The sequence below is a fragment of the Neovison vison genome, chromosome 7 (genome assembly GCF_020171115.1).
Source record: "Neovison vison isolate M4711 chromosome 7, ASM_NN_V1, whole genome shotgun sequence".
NCBI lineage: Eukaryota > Metazoa > Chordata > Mammalia > Carnivora > Mustelidae > Neogale > Neogale vison.
Window position 1 is genome coordinate 137,895,195 of NC_058097.1, and position 21,444 is coordinate 137,916,638.

The 21,444-nt window shown below is 38.4% G+C and overlaps 1 protein-coding gene across 1 annotated transcript in view; it reads right to left on the minus strand.

Moving 5' to 3' along the window:
* The window catches only part of HIKESHI (heat shock protein nuclear import factor hikeshi), a 42,785-nt gene that overhangs the window by 19,317 nt on the left and 2,024 nt on the right, over window positions 1–21,444 (minus strand). The window contains exon 2 of the mRNA XM_044258360.1: window positions 17,775–18,012. Coding sequence (XP_044114295.1) covers window positions 17,775–18,012 — 238 coding nt within the window. The remainder of the gene's footprint in view (window positions 1–17,774; window positions 18,013–21,444) is intronic.

Below are 21,444 nucleotides of genomic sequence, written 5' to 3' on the forward strand. Positions count from 1 at the left end.
ATAAAGCCACTTTGGAAGAGAGTTTAACCATCTCTTACAAAACTAAACTCACTCTTACCATAAGATCCAGCAATCATGTTCTTTGGTATTCATGAAAAGAGATGGAAACTTCAATGCACATAAAAACCTACACATGGATGTTTAAAGCAGCTTTATTCATAACTGCCGAAAATTGAAAGCACCAAGATGTCCCTCAGTAGATAAATGAATAAACTGTGTACATCCAGACAATGGAGTATCGTTCAGTACTACAAAGAAATGAGCTATTAAGTGAAAGAAGCCAATCTGAAAAGGCTATATACTGTACTTATGCCAACTACATGACATTGAGGAAAAGGCAAAATCAGAGACACAATAAAAATTCGGTGACTTCCCAAGATTGGGGGTTAGGAGGAGTGTAAGATGGCAGAGAATAAGAAGCAAATTTTCAAGGAAGTGAAATGTATGAAAGTGTAACTATAGATACAGGTCCCTAAGGTAAACTGGACCTTGAGTGATTACAATGATTATGATTTGTCTGTACGTTCATCCTTGGTTTTTGAAAGAAAAAAAAAAAAATTCTGGTGAATGATGTTGAAATGGGTAGACTACATCTGTGTGGGGACAGGGGTATATGGGAAATCGGTGTACCTTCCTCTCAATTTTGTTGTAAACCTAGAACTGCTCCAAAAAATAAAGTCTTTTAGGGGCGTCTGGGTGGCTCAGTGGGTTAAACCTCTGCCTTCAGCTCAGGTCATGATCTCAAGAGTCCTGGAATTGAGCCCCACATCTGACTCTCTGCCCAGCAGGGAGCCTGCTTCCCCCTCACTCTCTGCCTGCCTCTTTGCCTACTTGTGATCTCTCTTTCTCTGTCAAATAAATAAATAAAATCTTAAAAAAAAAATCTAATTTAAAAAAACAAAATAAGGGGCGCCTGGGTGGCTCAGTGTGTTAAGCCGCTGCCTTCGGCTCAGGTCGTGATGTCAGGGTCCTGGGAACGAGTCCCGCATTGGGCTCTCTGCTCAGCAGGGAGCCTGCTTCCCTTCCTCTCTCTCTGCCTGCCTCTCTGCCTACTTGTGATCTCTCTCTGTCAAATAAATAAATAAAATATTTTAAAAAAAATAAAATAAAATAAAATAAAGTCTTTTTAAAAAGTCAGCTGTACTTCCATATACTAGCAATAAAACAACTGAAAATTTACAGGATGTTCAGAGGCTTATGAAAAAAAAAAAGCCGGGACGCCTGGGTGACTCAGTTGGTTGAGGAGCTGCCTTCGGCTCCGGTCATGATCCCAGCATCCTGGGATTGAGTCCCACATCAGGCTCCTTGCTCGGCGGGTAGCCTGCTTCTCCCTCTGCCTCTGCCTCTGCTGCCACTCGGCCTGCCTGTGCTCGCGGTCTCTCTCTCTCTCTGGCAAATAAATAAATAAAATCTTTAAAAAAAAAAAAAAAAAAGCCAAAATGTCCAACAAGGAAAAAGAAGTAATAAATAATTAAACCATAACTTATCAACAAAATATATTACTATACTATCACTTAAAACACATTAAAACAAAACAAAACAAAACAAAAAAACCATATCCTCTACATCAGTGTTTCTGAGAGCCTTTTCATTCATGTCACCTTATCCCTTTAAAGAAACATAAAAATTTCATCTTGTTACCAGTCCAGCCCATCTTAAGATCAGAATATGTCTGTTTCTCACTTTACTTGGTTAATAGGAAAAAAAGAATGGAAAAGAAGGAAAAACTAAATACTTAATACTTTTGGAACACATCAAAATTTCAAAACCCATTACGAAATAACATTATATAAAAATGGCACAAAACAGCAGTTACAGGCATACGAACTATATACACATAAGACAACGGAAATTTTAATGTATTTTTCTCCTTAAATTTACTTTGGGAAAACAAAGGACTTAATTTTGCTTAGAACAGTGAACTAAAAATCTGAGTATCTAGATCCTAATTCCTCCTCTGTTTTAGAAACATTATTTAGAAAATATTATGTAATTTCTAATATCAAAATTTTCAACAGCAAAATTAAGTAGATTATTATTTTTTTTTTAAGCAGGCTCCATGCCCAGTGTGGAGCCCAATGAGGAGCTTGAATTCACAACCCCGAGATTAAGACCTAAACTGAGATCAAGAGTCACATGCTTACTGATGAAGCCACCTAGACGCCCCAGATTAAATTATTTTTAGGGCCTTCCATTCTAATACCCCACGGCTTACTCTGTTACTATACTTGGCCAGGATATGTTCCGTTTTTTTATGTAGTACCAAGTACACTGTACCTTTATTATGACTTTCTAAAAACTGCCATGAAAATTATGATCCATTATCCACATTCAGTTCCCTTTCTCCAGGCCTCCTATCCCATTTGTTTTAAAGGCCATTCTAATCCAAGAATTCAGTTCCACTTCTAGGAGTTTCTTCTACAGAAATACAGTGCTAGAAAATATGTACAAAAGATATGTGTAAGAATATATATTGTAGCAGTGGTAGTAAAACAACTTAAAACAATGGAAACAACCCATATTTCCATCAACTGAGAATTAAACAAACAATGGTATTGCCATGCAACACTCAACTGTTTCAAAGAAGCTGATCTACACATAACACATAAAAGTTAACAGACTCTCTTCTCTGAGCAAAATATTGTAACTTCTCCGAAATCCAGCCTCTTAAATACCAGACACTAATAACACCTTCTTCTGGGCTTTCATGCGCATCAGCTATTTAAACCCATCAGAGCCTAGTACAATGCACTGCACAAGCAGATATTCAGTATTCAGGATATGTTACCCTTTCCTTTATCCTTCAATCATTATAAAATCTTCCTATCTGGATTCTCCGGCTCTAATCTTAACAGATTCTCCAAGCCATTCTGGACAATAATTTTCCTAAAACATCATTTTAAATAGTATCACTCTCTTGCTCAAACACTTGCCTACCAGGAAAAAATTTTAACCACCACACAACAGCTCCATTTAACTTTTAAAACCTTACCCCTCATAGGTCTCAAATAGGAGCTTATCACGCTGCCCTTAAAATCTGCCTCCTCACTGCCATTTAGAGACACAATACGCATTACCTTTATGACTCTGATCATTTTCAAATGCAAGTCTCATCCTCCCACTGCCAGCCCATCCAAATCTATTCATACTTCAAATACATACTGCAGACTAACCTTCCACAAAGCCATTTTAAAATTATCTCAGTTTACTAATCTGTTCCCTTTGAATACTGTCTTGGAGTGATTGTAATATTCACACATGCACACACACGCGCACACACACAATCATCATTGACTTTGACACTCTGCTAAGAGTGAAGTCGATTTTCAGTAATTAGTTGAGAATGGGATAAACAACAAGGTCTAAACTACATAAGCAGGTACTTTTCTGTAATTCATTTAATAGAAATGCCTAAACTAACTGCCAGTTTATTTCCCAAGCTTTCACAATGTAAACAGACAAGCTGAAAATTATGGTATAGAATTATTGACAATATAGTCCCTACCCTGTACTTTTCATCTCTATGACCTACCTAATTTATAACTGTTAGTATGTACCTCTTAATCCCTTTTATCCATTTTGCATATCACTCCACCCACCTCCTCTCTGGTAACCACCAGTTTGTTCTCTATATCTAAGAAACCATTTGCTCAGTTGTGTGCTTTAAGATTCCACACTAGTGAAATCATATTGTATTTGTCTTTCTCAATCTTATTTATTTATTTGACAGAGAGAGATCACAAACAGGCAGAGAGAGAGAGGAGGAAGCAGGCTCCCTGCTGAGCAGAGAGCCCGATGCGGGACTCGATCCCAAAACCCTGAGATCATGACCTGAGCCGAAGGCAGTGGCTTAACCCACTGAGCCACCCAGGCGCCCAGTCTTGCTCAATCTTATTTCACTTAGTAAAATACACTCTAGGTTCATCCATGTTGTCACAAATGGCAAGACTTTTTTTTTTTTTTTTAATAGCTGAGCATTACTCCATTGTGTGTGTATACACACACACATCTTTATCTACTGATGGACACTTGGGTTGTTTCCATAAGAAGCTTCTAGATAAAAAGTACAGCACAGGGAATATAGTCGGTAATATTGTAGTAACGTTGTACGGTGACTGCACTTATGGTGAGTACTAAGTAGTGTGTAGAATTGTCAAATCACTAAGTTGTACACCTAAAACTAGTACAGTATTCAATAAAAAGAAAAAAAAAAGAATGTAAGACAGTCCCTGAAAAAGGAATTGAGAGCCACAGTGTGAAATGCGAAACAAAAGGAGCAGCAGCTATCTTAAGCCTAGACATCTATAGAGTTTGATTCAACTGCTAAGATGAGTATACAGTCTCGATTAGTTAGAACACTACTTCATTTGATGTTACGCTTTGGTTTGATTTACAGTGTTTGGTTTCTGTTCACCAGGGAACTTCTGTTCACAGTCTGAAGTATTTTATTCAGTCAGTGTTGCTGGTGGGATGGGGGGCATGATCATGATTAAAGAGATAGAAGGAGGTGCCAAAGAGGAACAATAATAGAAAAAATAACACTAGGAAATGCTTTTAAGTTTATATTGCACATATATAACCAATAGTTCATTGAACCCGCAAAGCAATATATGGAAATAGGGGGAAAAAATCATGGTATAGGGGTACCTGGGTGGCTCAGTGGGTTAAGCCTCTGCCTTCAGCTCAGGTCATGATCCCAGGGTCCTGAGATCGAGCCTCACACTGGGCTCCCTGCTCAGTGGGGAGGCTGCTTCTCCTGCCCCCCCGCCTCTGCCTGTTTGTGAGCTGTCAAATAAATAAAATCTTTAAAAAAAGAAAAAATCATGGTATAGTAAAAGACCTTTAGTATCTATAGCTACCCACTTTTAATATAAGTTCCATAAAATAAGTTTTAATTTTGTTAATATTCCTTTGTGTTAATTTGAGTGGACATATGCTTCTTACTAAAGAGAAGAATCTCTTTACACAGAACTCCCAGTATTTCATAATTTTTACTAATTGTTTGGTTAAATATCTCTTCCATGTTATGAAGACCAGGGATAGGACCTGAAGACAAAATTTCAATAGACTCATTTAAATAAAACTTCTTAAATTCTCCAATTCTTCAACTACCAACTTTTATCTCCTAAGCCTCTGGGCTTTTTTCAGGATTTCTGTAGGAATGAAAGGAGGAAGAAAGAAAAGGAAGAATCTTTTTGTTTCTTAATACCAAACCCTTTATTTCATATTTTCAAGTTTAGTCCTATCCTAATTGTTAACCATCATCCCCAGATTGTTCCAGCATCAGCTTAAAAATGTATTCGCCATATAACTAACTCCTTTCAGGTTCCAAAAGTCACAAAGAATCTTCTCTCAATCAAAATAAACTCTCAGTAACTGGCTTCAAGACTCCCTATTGGGGCGCCTGGGTGGCTCAGTGGGTTAAGCCTCTGCCTTCGGCTCAGGTCATGATCCCAGGGTCCTGGGATCGAGCCCCGCATCGGGCTCTCTGTCTGCAGGGAGCCTGCTTCCTCCTCTCTCTCTGCCTGCCTCTCTGCCTACTTGTGATCTCTATCCGAGAAATAAAGAAAAAATCTTTAAAAAAAAAAAAAAAAGACTCCCTATCAACCACGATTTTCCCAAAAGAGCTCTCTTAATCTTCCCCAACCAAAACTGTTCTTTGAAAGTAATCTTTCGTCATCTAGCAGAGAACTGCTAAAACACTGCCAAAAGTTCTTAAAATGAAATGTTTCACTTGAACTAATTTTCTACCCTCCTTGCTTCCATACAATTCTACTTCTTCTCAGTTCAATCACAAATGCCCAGAGTTGCTTCAACAAGTCACTCTCAAGTGCTCCTTAGCTAGGTTTGCCCAACATAGTAAAACTTACATCCTTAGGCTTGAAAGGGCATCTCAAAGGTTCAAAAATATACACCCATTAAAAGTCAACCTATTCTTATACTTTAATGTTACACTATTCTCTAATATTAACATTTATATATGTAAAGTAAGAATTCTAATACTTTAGGATTGACAAGAGTCCAAGATGGCAGAGGAGTGGGAGACCTTGATTTCATCTGGTCCCAGGAATTCAGCTAGACAGCTTCTCAAACCATTCTGAACACCTGCGAACTCAAACAGAGACTGCAGAAAAGAATAGCTCCAACTCTATGAACAGAAAAGCAACCATATTCCACAAGGTAGGAAGTACAGAGAAGTGAATCCGAGGCGATGTACAGGAAGACAGACTGCGAAGCTGGGGAGGAAGAACTTTCGCTGGGACACCGTGGTCTCAGAACCCTCAGGGTCATAGGAAAACTGGGAGTGCCTGAGTGCCACAGAACTCCCAGGTATCAGAGCAGGGAAGCTGGCTGTAGAGGAGTGGGCTCTCAGCACGGGACTGCCAAAACTGTGACCCGCAGCAGTCCGACCACTGCTCTTCGAGCAGGGACCCAGCAAGCAGCAGAACCACAAAGACTCTCCTTCTTCTCCCAGGAGGAATGGAGTGGGTACACACAAGAATCTGCTGGGTTTAGAGACCCCAAACTGGGTCCTGTGTCTGAGAGAAACACTTAGTCACAGGCTGGGTGAGCCTGGAGTGTGGGCGGAGACCACAGAGACCAGAGTGATTGACTGCTTTCCTCTGAGGGCACACTGCAGAGTGGGACCCCAAGCTATTAGCTCCGGGCCAGAGACTGGGAGGCCACCAATTTCATTCTCATCCTCTAAATCTGCTCAGGAAGCCTTCAGGGAACAAAAGGAACACAGAGCAAACCCGAGCAGATTACTTAGCCTGACCCCTGGCAAGGGCAGTGCAATTTCACCAGGAGCAAAGACATTTGAGAATCAACCCAACATGCCCCTCCCCCAGAAGATCAGCAAGAACATCCAGCCAAGATCAAATACCGATCAATGAGAACTGCAAAACTCCAGCACTAGAGGATTACAGCACACAGATGGCTTTTCAAAATATGGAAAGAGCCCAGATGTCCATGGGATGTCCATCAACAGATAAATGGATAAAAAAGAGGTAGGTGGGTGGGTGGGTGGGTGGGTGGGATGGGTGTGTGTGTGTGTGTGTGTGTATACATATACATGATGAGGGAGCAGGAGGCTGGCTGAGGAGGGAGCAGGGGCTGGTGCCTTGAACCCCCTCTCCACCCACTCCTCAGGCACCCCTGACTGCCCAAAAAGAACAACAAATGGTTATATTGCAGAGATCACAGTCCTGTAGGGCAGGAGTCTCCCTTTGTTTGCAAATGTCCTTGAGATTTACAAACAAAGAAGTTACCTTATCAACAGCCCAATTTCCAAGGACACATAACTCAGTTCCTCAAGCCCTAATGCCACCCTCCCCTCCATAAGAAACCAAAGGAGGCGGAGGTAAAAAGAAAAGTAAATAAAGTTAAATTTCTTCTAAACCTAAATCTCACTCACAAGGACATAGCAGGAATGTAACATTCCACCAGGAAACTCCCAATTGTCTTTATGTTAATGCCTCATTAGTGGGGAAATGCCTTAACTTGATAGTAACCAGGCCTTCAATATACTGATAGTATTCTTTGCCCCAATAGCTCTTCTGAACACCCCTTTGTCCTCACCTACCCAACTCCTGTGTATATAACCAGACACTCCTCACAGGCTCGGGGCAGCCGCATCTCTGCCTGCCCACGGGTCCTGTCCCCGTGCTCTAATAAACCACCTTTTTGCACCAGAGTCGTCTTAAGAATTCTTTCTTTAGCCGTCGGCTCCGAACCTCACCCCACTGAACCTCACCTAGGTGTGAGAACTTCATCATACATACATACACAATGGAATATTATGCAGCCATCAAAAAATGAAATCTTGCCATCTGCAACGATGTGAGGGAACGAGAGGTATTACACTAAGTGAAATAAGTCAATCAGAGAAAGACAATTATCATATGATCTCACTGATATGTGGAATTTAAGAAACAAGGCAGAGGGTCATAAGGGAAGAAAGGAAAAAATCAAACAAGACAAAACCAGAGAAGGAGACAAACCATATGAGACTCTTAATAATCTCAGGAAACAAACTGAGAGTGCTGGAGTGGAGGGGGTGAGAGGGATGGGGTAGCTGGGTGATAGACATTGGCAGGTATGCGTAGTGATGAGTGCTGGGTGTTTTCTAAGACTGATGAATCACAGACTGTACCCGTAAATCAAATAATACATTATATGCTGATTTAAAAGAACAGTAATTAAAGAAATAAGAATTCTGATACTTCAGACATCCTGAAAGTGCTTTTCCAAACTTAGTACTAAAAAAACAACCAAAACATTTAACATTTTATCATTTGCTTAATGCTGATATGCACTAAGTCTCTAAACATTTTAAGCTGCTTTATTTTTCTTTAATAAAACATTGTGCTTTACCCATAATAAATACTGCCTTGAAAATGTTTTAATGGATAAAATTATCAATAGTCATGTTATAATGGAAATGATAACAAATCATTTATTTTTAAAAAGGCAGGAGAATACAGAACTAATCTTATTATCATAATGGAAATATATCCATTATCTTGTACTGAATCAGGTATTACTCTGGGATTGAGTTTTAGACTATTTTACCTAACTCTACCCAACAGAAAACATACCTCATTGAGTTATTTTTGTTCCAGTTGCAGCAACTGGATTAACCCATTTTGGACAGCTTAATATCTTCCAAATTCAATGAAATAACACATTAAGGAAATATCTGGGTTCTTATGACCCCAAATGCCAAACTCATCCCAAGCTCCAACCTACTAGGTATCACAAGATAAAAGGGAAAAGAAAGCCAAAGGCAATGTGAAAAGGATAGAAGAAATCACTCTTTACTATTCCCAAAACCATGTCCTATAAGGAATATAGTGACAGTCACAAATGGAAAAAAAAAAAAAAAAACACTATGTTGGCAAAATTGGGGCAAAGAGAAGAGAGAAAAATGTGGGCATTAAATTTATAAGATAATTGGTATGTCCCCAAAATAAGCAATGAGTCCTGGTCTACTGGCTGGTGGCTAAAATTTACCTTAATCAATGCCTGAGAGTCCGCGTACAAAATAAACCTGCACTCTACAACTATGCAAACAGTTAACAGTTAGCTGGCTACTAGCCTATTGCTATACAAACAAAACCTACCACTTTGTATTTGAGGCACTGCTATCATGCCCAGAGGCTCCTCAAATCCAAACCAAAAATATCACCTCTCTTCCCCTTAATTAGCTGTTCCTCTTCCTATATTGCTAAATATTTTTTTTATTTTTTTTATTTTTTTTACCAGCACCCATCTTATCTTCTAGCAGGTCTTCAAACTAGTAATTTATTGTTTAAAAAAAAAATAGTATCTATTTCCATCTCTTTATCTTTTTTAATCAATATATAAATATTCATTTATATCTGTTTATATTTTAAAATGGAGTACTCTGGGAGCCCCCAAATGAATACCAAAGTGAACATGCTTGATAATAGATGCAGAAAAATATGCCATTACTTTGTCTTTTCAACAAATGGTTTTAGAACAGCTGGCTATCCATTTGAAAACAAAAAACTGAACTCTAATCTGAACCTTGCACTAAATACAAAATTAATTCAAACTGGATCCCAGGATAGAAGCATAAAATCTGACACTAAAAAGGAAGAGAAAACCTTGCTGACCTTGGATTAGGCAAAGATTTCTTAGGCTTAGTACCAAAAGCATAATCCATAAAAAGAATAAATTGAAAAACTCAACTTTATCAAAATTAAAAAACTTCTGCTCTATCAAAGATAGTTAGAGAAAATACTAGTCAAAGACTGGGAAAAAACATTTTTAAATAACATATCTGATAAAGAACTTGTATCAAGAATAAATACAGAACTCTCACAACTCAATAATGAAACAACCCAGTAAAAAAAAAAACAGACAAAAGACTTAGACATTTCAACAAGGAACATATAGATATGCAAATAACCACATGAAAAAAATGCTCAACATCCTTAGTCACTAGGGAAATGCAAATTTAAAACACAGTGTATACCTCTACACACCTATTAGAATGCATAAAACTGACCAACTAAGCATTAGCAAGGATGTGGAGAAACTAGAACTTTCGAACACAGCTGGTTGAATGTAAAATGGAACATCCATATTGGAAAATAACACTGACAAATATGTCTGTCATTTTTTTAAAAAGTTCAACATACAAGTACCATATGATCCAGCCATTCCACTCCTACCCAAGAGAAGGGGGGGGGGGATGTGTCCACACTAAGACTTACATAGAAATGTTTACACACAGGGCGCCTGGGTAGCTCAGTGGGTTAAAGCCTCTCTGCCTTCGGCTCAGGTCATGATCTCAGGGTCCTGGGATCAAGCCCCACATTGGGCTCTCTGCTCTGCTCAGCAGGGAGCCTGCTTCTCCCTCTCTCTCTGCCTGCCTCTGCCTACTTGTAATCTCGCTCTCTATGTCAAATAAATAAATAAAATCTTTAAAAAAAAAAAAAGAAATGTTTACACATCAGTTTTATTTTTATGAATAAAAACCCCTACACAATCCAAATATCCATCAATAGGTGAATGGGTGAACAAACAGTGGTACGTTCATACAATGGAATACTACCCAGAAATAAAAAGGAATTAACTACTGATTAAGTACTACATGATGATTCTATGAGACAGGCCCTACTGAACATGAGGATTCTAAAAATAATAACTCAGCTGAATGAAAGAAGCCAGGCAAAAAAGCACACTGTATGTTTTCATTTATATAAAACTCCAGAAACACAAACTATTTTTTAGTGAAACAAACTGGATCAGTAGTTGCCTAGGGCAGGAGAGGAGACAAGAGGAAGGATTACAACGCAACTCTAGGAAACTTAAGGGGTGATAAGTTCATTATCTTCAGCATGGAGTTTCACAGATGGGTATACATATATATAATTCATCAAACTGCACCTTTTAAATATGTACAATTTATTGTATGTTAATTGTAGCTCAATAAATTATTAAAATTGTTAATAAAAAGTAAATTTTCTGTTCTTTAGAAGAATTCTTAAGAAAGGATAAAAATTACAAACTATCAGCATTTGCCTAAAAAGGAAAATGAAAAATTAATATTAGGGGCACTGAGCAGCCCAGCAGGTGCAGCATACAACTTGATGCTGGAGTTCTAAGTTTAAGCCCCACACTGGATGTAGAGATTACTTTAAAAAAAACTCTTAGGGGCGCCTGGCTGGCTCAGTGGGTTGAGCCTCTGCCTTCGGCTCGGGTCCTGATTCCAGGGTCCTGGGATCCAGCCCCATGTCAGGGAGCCTGCTTCCCCCTCTCTCTCTCTCTGCCTGCCTCTCTGCCTACTTGTGATCTCTGTTAAATAAATAAATTTTTTAAAAAATAAATAAATAGGGCGCCTGGGTGGCTCAGTGGGTTAAGCCGCTGCCTTCGGCTCAGGTCATGATCTCAGAGTCCTGGGATCGAGTCCCGCATCGGGCTCTCTGCTCAGCAGGGAGCCTGCTTCCCTCTCTCTCTCTCTCTGCCTGCCTCTCTGTCTACTTGTGATTTCTCTCTGTCAAATAAATAAATATCTTTTAAAAAAATAAATAAATAAAAATAAAAAAATAAAAAATAAATAAATAAAAATAAATTTAGAAAAATCTTAGGGGCACTGGGGTGGCTCAGTCAGTTAAGTGTCTATCTTCAGCTCAGGTCTTGATCCCAGGGTCCTGGGATGGAGCCTCGTGTGGGTCTCTCTGGTAAGTGCGGAGTCTGCTTCTCCCTCTCATTCTTGCTGTGTTATCCCTCTCTCTGTCTCAAATAAATAAATAAAATCTTTTTAAAAAATTTTTTAATTAGGGCCAGTGGATTCTGAGGTTATACAAATAGTTAGAACACATCAAATGTAAACAAATATATACAGACATATCTCCAAGACTTTATAATCCTTTAAAAAGAACTTACTACTTTAGGCAAATGTTAGGAAATCAACTCTTTTCTGAACCTTGGTATATGAAGACGAACAATCAAGCATTATCGTGCCTTTCCTATGACCCTACGTCTGGGTGACCAATAGTATATTCAAGAGTCTCTTTACAGCTAATAGAAATAACAATTAGAATGTGATCATTCAGGGTGCCTGGATGGCTCAGTGGGTTAAAGCCTCTGCCTTCAGCTCAGGTCATGATTCCAGGGTCCTGGGATCGAGCCCCACATCGGGCTCTCTGCTCAGCAGGGAGCCTGCTTTCCCCTCTCTCTCTGCCTGTCTCTCTGCCTACTTGTGATCTCTGTCTGTCAAATGAATAAATAAAATCTTTAAAAAAAAAAAGAATGTGATCATTCAAACCCCTACTGAATTAACAAATATAGGCATGGTATATATATGGCTGCTAATTTCACAAAGAGACAAATATATATATATTTTTTATATTTTTATATATATATATATATATATATATATATATATATATATATATTTCCTGATCAAAGAACATACCATTACCTATAATAATCCCACCAAAAAAATTTTTTTTCAAAATAAACTCAAATAAGTCTGACCAAATCTCAAAGTCCAACTAATTTACTGGAAATAGAACAGAGAATACACTATACTTTTAGTTTTTATGAAAGATAACTTGACACATCAATCAGTTGCAATGTTGACTTACAACTTTAAAATACATAAACAAAAAATTCAGGTTACTGGAAATCTGAACACTAATCAGACATTCAATTCCCTACTAAGGAATTATTGTTTGCTTTTTCATGTGATAACAACATTACAGTTATGTTTAAAAAAGCAGAGAGGGTTGCCTGGGTGGCTCAGTGGGTTAAAGCCTCTGCCTTCGGCTCAGGTCATGATCTCAGAGTCCTGGGATGGAGCCCCCCCATCAGGCTCCCTGCTTCTTCCTCTCCCTCTGCCCCTCCCCAATGTGCTTTCTCTCTCTCCTCCCTAAGAAAATCTTTTAAAAAGTAATAAATAAATAAAATTAAGGAGAGATATAAAATGTTTTTTAAAAAATAGCACTATCCATGAGTTGGTCATTTTGAGTGATGAGTAGAGAACGGTTCAATATTCCATTTGGCCTGCATTTGTATATACTTGAATTTTGTATAATGAAAACTAATAAAAAATAAGATACCTTGTTCTATTTACTTTGTAACTATTTTATGTACATCAATATAAAAATCCTAAATAAATAAAATTGGCATGGGTCAACTTTCTTCTCTTATATTGTCCTTGTCCTTTCTGATATGAAGATTTTATCAGTTTAGAAATATAATCTGGGTAACCATCTTCTACTCTCTATAAGTTTAGGTAAGATATGAACAATTTGTTTCATAGAAGTTTAGCTAAACTTTGTTAAACCATCTGGGCCTGACAGCTACACGATGAAGGGAGGATTCCTACACAGAATAACGTTTTATCTTTTGACTTTTAATTACACAGCACCATAGGCTGCATACTGATTATTTGCCATTTACTGCAACTTGCTTCATGACTTGGTATGTGGTCAAAATTTCATAAATGTTCTGTGTACTTAAAAATGTGTATGATCGGGGCGTCTATGTGGCTCAGTGGCGTAAAACCTCTGCCTTTGGTTCAGGTCATAATTCCGGGTCCTGGGATCCAGCCCCGCATCGGGCTCTCCGCTGAACGGGAAGCCTGCTTCCCTCCTCTCTCTGCCTGCCTCTCTGCCTACTTGTGATCTCTGTCAAATAAATAAATAAATAATCTTTAAAAAAAAAAAAGTATATGATCTAGGGCACCAGGGTGGCTCAGTTGGTTGAGCGTCTGCCTTCAGCTCAGATCATGATCCCAGGGTCCTGGATCAGGTCCTGCATCAGGTTCCCTGCTCAGCAGTTCCTTGCTTCTCTCTCTGCCTGCTGCTTCCCCTGCTTGTGTGCTCTCTCTCGCTGTCAAATAAATAAAAATCTTTAAAAATAAAATAAATGTTTAAAAAATGTGTATGATCGGTGCGCCTGGGTGGCTCAGTGGGTTAAAGCTTCTGCCTTTGGCTCAGGTCATGATCCCAGAGTCCTGGGATCAAGCCCCACATCGGGCTCTCTGCTCAGCGAGGAGCCTGCTTCCTCCTCTCTCTCTCTCTGCCTGCCTCTCTGCCTACTTGTGATCTCTGTCTGTCAAATAAATAAGTAAAATATTAAAAAAATTTTAAAAATCTTTAAATATGTGTATGATCTAATAATTAGGTGCAGGTTCTCTAAATGTCCATTGGCTCAAACTTGTTAACTCTTTTTTTTTTTTTTTAAGATTTTATTTATTTATTTGACAGAGAGAGATCACAAGTAGGCAGAGAGGCAGGCAGAGAGAGGGAAAGGGAAGCAGGCTCCCTGCTGAGCAGAGAGCCCGATGCGGGACTCGATCCCAGGACCCTGAGATCATGACCTGAGCCGAAGGCAGCGGCTTAATTCACTGAGCCACCCAGGCGCCCCAAAAGTTGTTTTTTTTTTTAAAGATTTTATTTTATTTATTTGTCATAGAGAGAGAAGCGAGAGCAAGCACAGGCAGACAGAGTAGCAGGCAGAGGCAGAGGGAGAAGCAGGCTCCCTGCCAAGCACGGAGCCCGATGCAGGACTCGATCCCAGGACGCTGGGATCATGACCTGAGCCAAAGGCAGCCGCTCAACCAACTGAGCCACCCAGGCGTCCCTCAAACTTGTTAACTCTTTTATCCAAATTGCATTTTACTAATACTTAAGTGTATTATCAAGAGGTAAATAAAATATTAATAGCATTTATCAATCAAAATAGCATTTTATCAATCTGCATTGATAATGTCAATTTTAAATGTATGTTGAAGTTATATATACACACAAATTCATGACTTATCTTTTCCCAGAAATACTTGTTTTCCCAATGAATTATCTGAATGAATTTCTCAATCCCTGTTAATGTTTTTGTCTTAGTCTAAATTTTCTTAAAACTAATATACCTATAACAGCTACTTTTTGGTTACTTGTGTTAAAATGTTTTAGACCCTTACTCATAAGCAACAATGTAATTATTCATTTGCTCCCTTTTAAAGAAATCCTATCCTGGAGTTTTCTCTGCCAAGAGTATTCTGTTTACATTTCTCCTGATAACTGATATAGTTGAAGTTATTTTCACCATTTTATTTTATTTTTAATATACTAAGCCTATATACTATGACTTTACTTTTCCTTTCTTTTTTTTTTAACTCTTCCTTAAACTTTAAAGATTACCTGAAAGTATCAGTATCACTATTCTCTTTCTAAATACTAAGACTTCAGAAAGCTTCAACTCTGATCAGTACCATTCCTGAATTATGCATTATTCATTCTTATGCATTTAAGTTATTTATCGTGTGCATTTATTTGTTGCTTTTTTTTATAAAGCAGGTAGCCAGATTAGGATACATGTATTCATCCTCATGGTGTAACTGCCATCAAGTTATAATTGAGTTGTCTTTCTCTCTGGCTCCTTTATTACTCCCTCTTTACATTAAATGCCCAGAATTTTCACTAGAATATATTGAATTGTCCATTTACATTCCTTTTGCTTACAGATTGCTTAGTTTTTTATTTTTAGGCACAGTCACATAAAAGAGAAAACATGATCTGCTTTTCTTAATTCTCCCAAAGATTATTCAAAACCAACTCCATACTAAATGTGTGAGACATTAATTCATTACATACAGTGGATGCCCTAAGGTAGTGGTTCTCAAACTTGAGCATGCAAAACACCTGGGGAACTGGACTCCACCCACAGTTTCTGATCCAGTAGGTCTGGCATTGTGCCATGAATCTGCATTTCTAACAAGTTCCCAGGGGATGCTAATGCTAATTCTGGTGGTCACATAATCATGCTTTAAGAAACACTGTTGTGGGGCACCCGGGTGGCTCAGCTGGTTGTCTGCCCTCCGATCAGGTCATGATCTGGCTCAAGTCATGATGTGGATCCTAGGATCAAGCCCAGAGTCAGGCTCCCTGCTCAGTGGGGATCTTCTCCCTCTCCCCCTGCTCTATCTATCCCCAGTTGTGCTTGCTCTCTCTTCCACATTTTCTCTCCCTCAAATGAATAAAATAAATCTTTTTAAAAAAAAAAAAGAAAGAAAGAAAGACTGTCTCAGGAATTAGGGATAATTTCCTCATGGAATCCCATGTTGATAAGGACCACAGGGATTTGTCCTGCTTCTTAAATCTAGAGATTAGTATTTCTCATCAAGTCCAAACAGAATTTAGCTTTAAATACTGCTCTCTCCTGTTTCTTCTTCTAGAATTCCAACTACATAACATAACAAAGCTTAACAGTCCATCATCCAGCCAGAACTGCTCCAGTTCATTCTTCACACAGCTCTCAGGCTAAAATCAAAACTTGTTCATATCACCTCCGCTACCCAAAACTGTTGTTTACTGGCTCCTCTACACCCATAGGAGCAGTTCTTTATGAGGAAAGATACATGGATGGGCTTTAGAGGACATGAAAACTTTTGAGTATTTACATTACGTTACACTTATTTTTTTAAAATACCATCTAGTAGGGGGCGCCTGGGTGGCTCAGTGGGTTAAGCCACTGCCTTCGGCTCAGGTCATGATCTCAGGGTCCTGGGATCGAGTCCCGCATCGGGCTCTCTGCTCAGCAGGGAGCCTGCTTCCTCCTCTCTCTCTCTGCCTGCCTCTCTGCCTACTTGTAATCTCTGTCAAATAAATGAATAAAATCTTTAAAAAATAAAATAAAATACCATCTAGTAAGTCTGTGAAATCACTTAGATAAGTACATTAAAAATCACTAACTTAAATTCAAATGAGTCGGTATGGCACAGAAAGCTTTTCTGATCCATGCCTGCCTAACCTACCCTTACACCATCCTATGCAGGCCATGCTTTCAAAATTTCTTCACTGTACACATATCACCTCCACCTAGAAAAGAATGCCCAATAGGCCTCTCACAAGCCTAATTAACTTCTTTTCCCAAGAGGTCCAGTATCACCTCCTCCAGGAAACTTCAACCGACTTGAGTTAGTTGCTCCCCTTTCTATTCTCTCTCAGCATCTTGTATAAACATCCACTATGACCTTTCACCCTTCGAATTAGTGGTCTACAAAACTATCTTCCTTTATCAGCATATCAGTTATCTCCAGCAAGAACTTAATCTTTATCTTTAAATCTTCATAGTAGATACATTATCATGTCTGTTTTCATGTAGATTTTCAAGGGAACCAGAGATTCAATGGCAGTAAATGGCCATCTATCTAGTTTTGTCTCACATTTCTCCACAAAATACTTTGAAGTATCAAAGCAAGGATTACGCCCCTATAGGTCTGAGGCCTGCACTGTCAATATAACCAAGAGAAAAACAGCAGAGGGATAATCAAATCTAAGAGTTCAAAAACAGTGGAGGGGTAAGCAACTCTGTTCAAAAACCTTCATTTAAAAAAAAAAAAGGCTCTCATTTTAATTCCTATACAAGTCTATTTGCTTTATATGATTATCTAATACACAGATGTGCATATTATAAATTCTGAGAAGATTCCTTGTTATTATTTGTTAAAACACATAATAAAATCCCTTTACAAAAGTATACAAAATCCCTAAAGTAAATGGCTCTTTCCAGGGACAGAGGGTGGAAATGTGAGGAGCCAAGGAGGTCTTTTGCTTATTACTTTTCAAGTTTATCAGTTTATATCAGTTTACCATCTGAACTTTTTTTTTAAATAATGCATCACTTTAGAAACCAGGAAAACAATGGAAAGTTAAAAAAAAAAAAAAGAGCTACATCCTATATACGCTATTAAGAAAAGAGCTAAATTATGTAATCATTTTAATATTGTTTCTTACCAGATTTAAGACCTGAAATTTTGAAGATGGCACTTGGTTTCCCATTTGTGACAAATCCTAGGAGTTGCCATACAGGCATTCCGTTTGAATCAGGATAGGAAAAGTAGACAGATCCTCCCATTCCCTCAGGAAATGGGATTGTTCCCAGCATAAAAACCACAACGTGGTTGATACTTTCATAATCAGGCAAGTCAAAAACAAATTTATCCTCTGCCACTTGCTGTGCAGCTGTTTGCACCTAGAAAATAAGAGACGTGTCTTAGTTTAATAGTTTGAGGAGTTTCTACAACCCTTATAGTATTTCTGTAAGCTGTTATTAAGTCAATTATATTACTAAACCCAGTATAACTTTGGGTTAATCTGATGGTCTATACGGAATTTTCAAATATTTCAGTGTTAAATTTAAAAAAGAAAATCCAAATATATACATATATATGTATATATATTCAGCCTTAAAATAATCATTTAATGAATGTAACCTTTAAAAAATAGAACTAAATTATTTCAGAAGTGCCCTGAAAAGAATTTACTTACATAAGTAAATCACTACGGCTTCAGAATATTAAAGAAATTAAAGGTTGTTCAAAATACCACACCACCAAAGCCTTATCCTCTAGTATGCAAAGTACAGGAAATTAAAATGGGTAAGCAATACAGAAAGAACTACTTAATCCTCATTTGCAGACTCCCTATTTATTAATCTGCCTACTCACTAAAATTTATTTGTATGCACAAAATCAATATTCATTGCACTTTGGTGGTCATTAATGGGCATGTTCATGTGCAGAGCAGCAAAAATTTTAGGTTGCCTAATGTACACGTTCCCAGCTGAGATGGAGAAAAGTTAGCTGTGCCTTCTTTATTTCAGCTCTCATAGTGTAAACAAATGTTTTTCTGCAGTCAATTTAGTGTCCCGTCCGGTTGTATTTTGTGCTTTTTGTTGATGATTCCGATGTTCAAAATGGTCAACCTGAAATGTTGGCTAGTAGTCCTAAGTCTGAAACAGTTGTTATGGGCCTTACTGAGAAAATATGTAAGTTTCATTCAGAAATGAGTTATGATGTTATTGACTGTTAAGTTCAATGTTAATGAATCAACAAAACATATTAAATAAGATGTACTTAAACAGAAACATACAGAAAACAAGGTTATGTACTGACAGGCTAATAAAAACTGTCATCGGAGGCTTGAAAAAAACCTAACTGTGTTTCCCCTAAGAGCAATGATTCAGTATTTACTAACGAGGAACTGAGTATTCAAACTGACTTCACAGAACCGAACTACTACGAATAACGAGAATCAACTGTATATAAGAAGCAAAAATCCTACTTTGAATGTGCTAAGTGAGAACCTGTGAAAGTTTCCTCTTGACTCATTTCATAATCTAATTTTCTGTTCTAGAATTGAATGTCAGTTTCTAGAATAAGATCTTATTTTGAAGTTTGAGAAGTTTGAGAAATCTACTTCCAAAGAGAAAATTCTTTATTCCACTTTCAGAAAATTACTGATTATTGCTGTATCACATCCATTAGCAAAAATTAAGTATTACTTCTGAGGGCTCTCAGGTCAAAAGGCTGTCAAGAGCTTACATCACACAGTTTTCTGGTTTTCTTTTTTTTTTTTTTTAAGACTTTATTTATTTATTTGACAGAGATCACAAGTAGGCAGAAAGGCAGGCAGAGAGAGAGAGAGGAGGAAGCAGGCTCCCTGCCAAGCAGAGAGCCCGATGTGGGACTCGATCCCAGGACTCTGGGATCATGACTTGAGCTGAAGGCAGAGGCTTTAACCCACTGAGCCACCCAGGCGCCCCTCTGGTTTTCTTTTTAATTGCTATTGCGACTCCATTCACCAAACCACCAAATCTGAATTACTACCAGTATTTTAAGACTCTAAATGGTCAAATCTTATTACCTAGAATGCAATTTCTTTTCCTTCACTAATAGTTGTTGTTGTTACTGAAATGCTTACTTTTTTCTTTTATAATACCCTAGCTACTACTACAAAGAAACTTCAAGAATTTATTGCTATGTATTATCAATAAATATGAATTGTCCTAAATTTATTCCCAAGAGACCATAAATGAGTGTTCTTAAAATCAAGTTCTGCTTCTCTCTTCTTAAGTTTTCCAACCTCATTAAAAACTGTCCACTTTATGGGGCGCCTGGGTGGCCCAGTGGGTTAAATCCTCTGCCTTCGGCTCAGATCATGATCCCAGGGTCCTGGGATCCAGCCTTATCGGGCTCTCTGCTTTGCAGGGAGCCTACTTTCTCCTCTCTCTCTCTCTGCCTGCGTCTCTGCCTACTTGCGATCTGTCAAATAAATAAATAAAATCTTAAAAAAAAAACAAAAAAAAAACTGTCCACTTTAAACAGAGAATAAGGGGTGCCTGGGTGGCTCAGTGGGTTAGGCCGCTGCCTTCGGCTCAGGTCATGATCTCGGGGTCCTGGGATCGAGTCCCACATCGGGCTCTCTGCTCAGCAGGGAGCCTGCTTCCTCCTCTCTCTCTCTGGCTGCCTCTCTGCCTACTTGTGATCTCTGTCAAATAAATAAATAAGATCTTTAAAAAATAAATAAATAAATAAATAGAGAATAAAACAAAAGAAAAACATAAATGTAAAACCAAACTGCCTATATTAGTATTAAATTCAGTTTTGCCAGCTTTGGGCATGCACATAATCCTAAAAAACATAAAATGGTGGTATTTACAAGCCACGAAATAACCATTAGGCAAAATAAGTATCAGTTAAATGTCAAGTCTACCAAGCACCAGACATTCTATAAATCTGTACTATGACACACTAATACTTAACCTTAGGGAAAAAGATAACTCTTTTATTTAAGAAAAAATTTTCAAGGAATTTTTTTTTTTTTAAAGATTTTATTTATTTATTTGACAGAGAGAGATTACAAGTGGGCAGAGAGGCAGGCAGAGAGAGAGAGGAGGAAGCAGGCTCCCTGCTGAGCAGAGAGCCCGATGCGGGACTCGATCCCAGGACCTTGAGATCATGACCTGAGCCGAAGGCAGCGACTTAACCCACTGAGCCACCCAGGCGCCCCATCAAGGAATTTAATTGAGGAATTAAACTCATAAAATTAGATGATTGGACTTTTCTTTTTTTTTTTTTAAAGATTTTATTTATTTATTTGACAGAGAGAGATTACAAGTAGGCAGAGAGGCAGGCAGAGAGAGAAGAGGAAGCAGGCTCCCCGCTGAGCAGAGAGCCTGATGCGGGACTCGATCCCAGGACCCTGAGATCCTGACCTGAGCCGAAGGCAGCGGCTTAACCCACTGAGCCACCCAGGCGCCCCGATGATTGGACTTTTCTAGTTAGAGAATAAGGAAGTTAAGTTTTGGATATCTCCAGGTCTATCTGCCCTTCATTTTGAACATGTTCTCTGTTTAACAGAGTCCAGACACCTCCTAAAAGTCTTATTTTTTTTTTAAGATTTTTATTTATTTATTTGATAGAGAGAGATCACAAGTAGGCAGAGAGGCAGGCAGAGAGAGAGGGAGAAACAGGCTCCCCGCTGAGCAGAGAGCCCGATGTGGGGCTCGATCCCAGGACCCTGAGATCATGACCCGAGCTGAAGGCAGAGGCTTAAACCACTGAGCCACCCAGGCGCCCCCTAAAAGTCTTATCTTTAAAGAACCTCTACTGGATAGCTATTA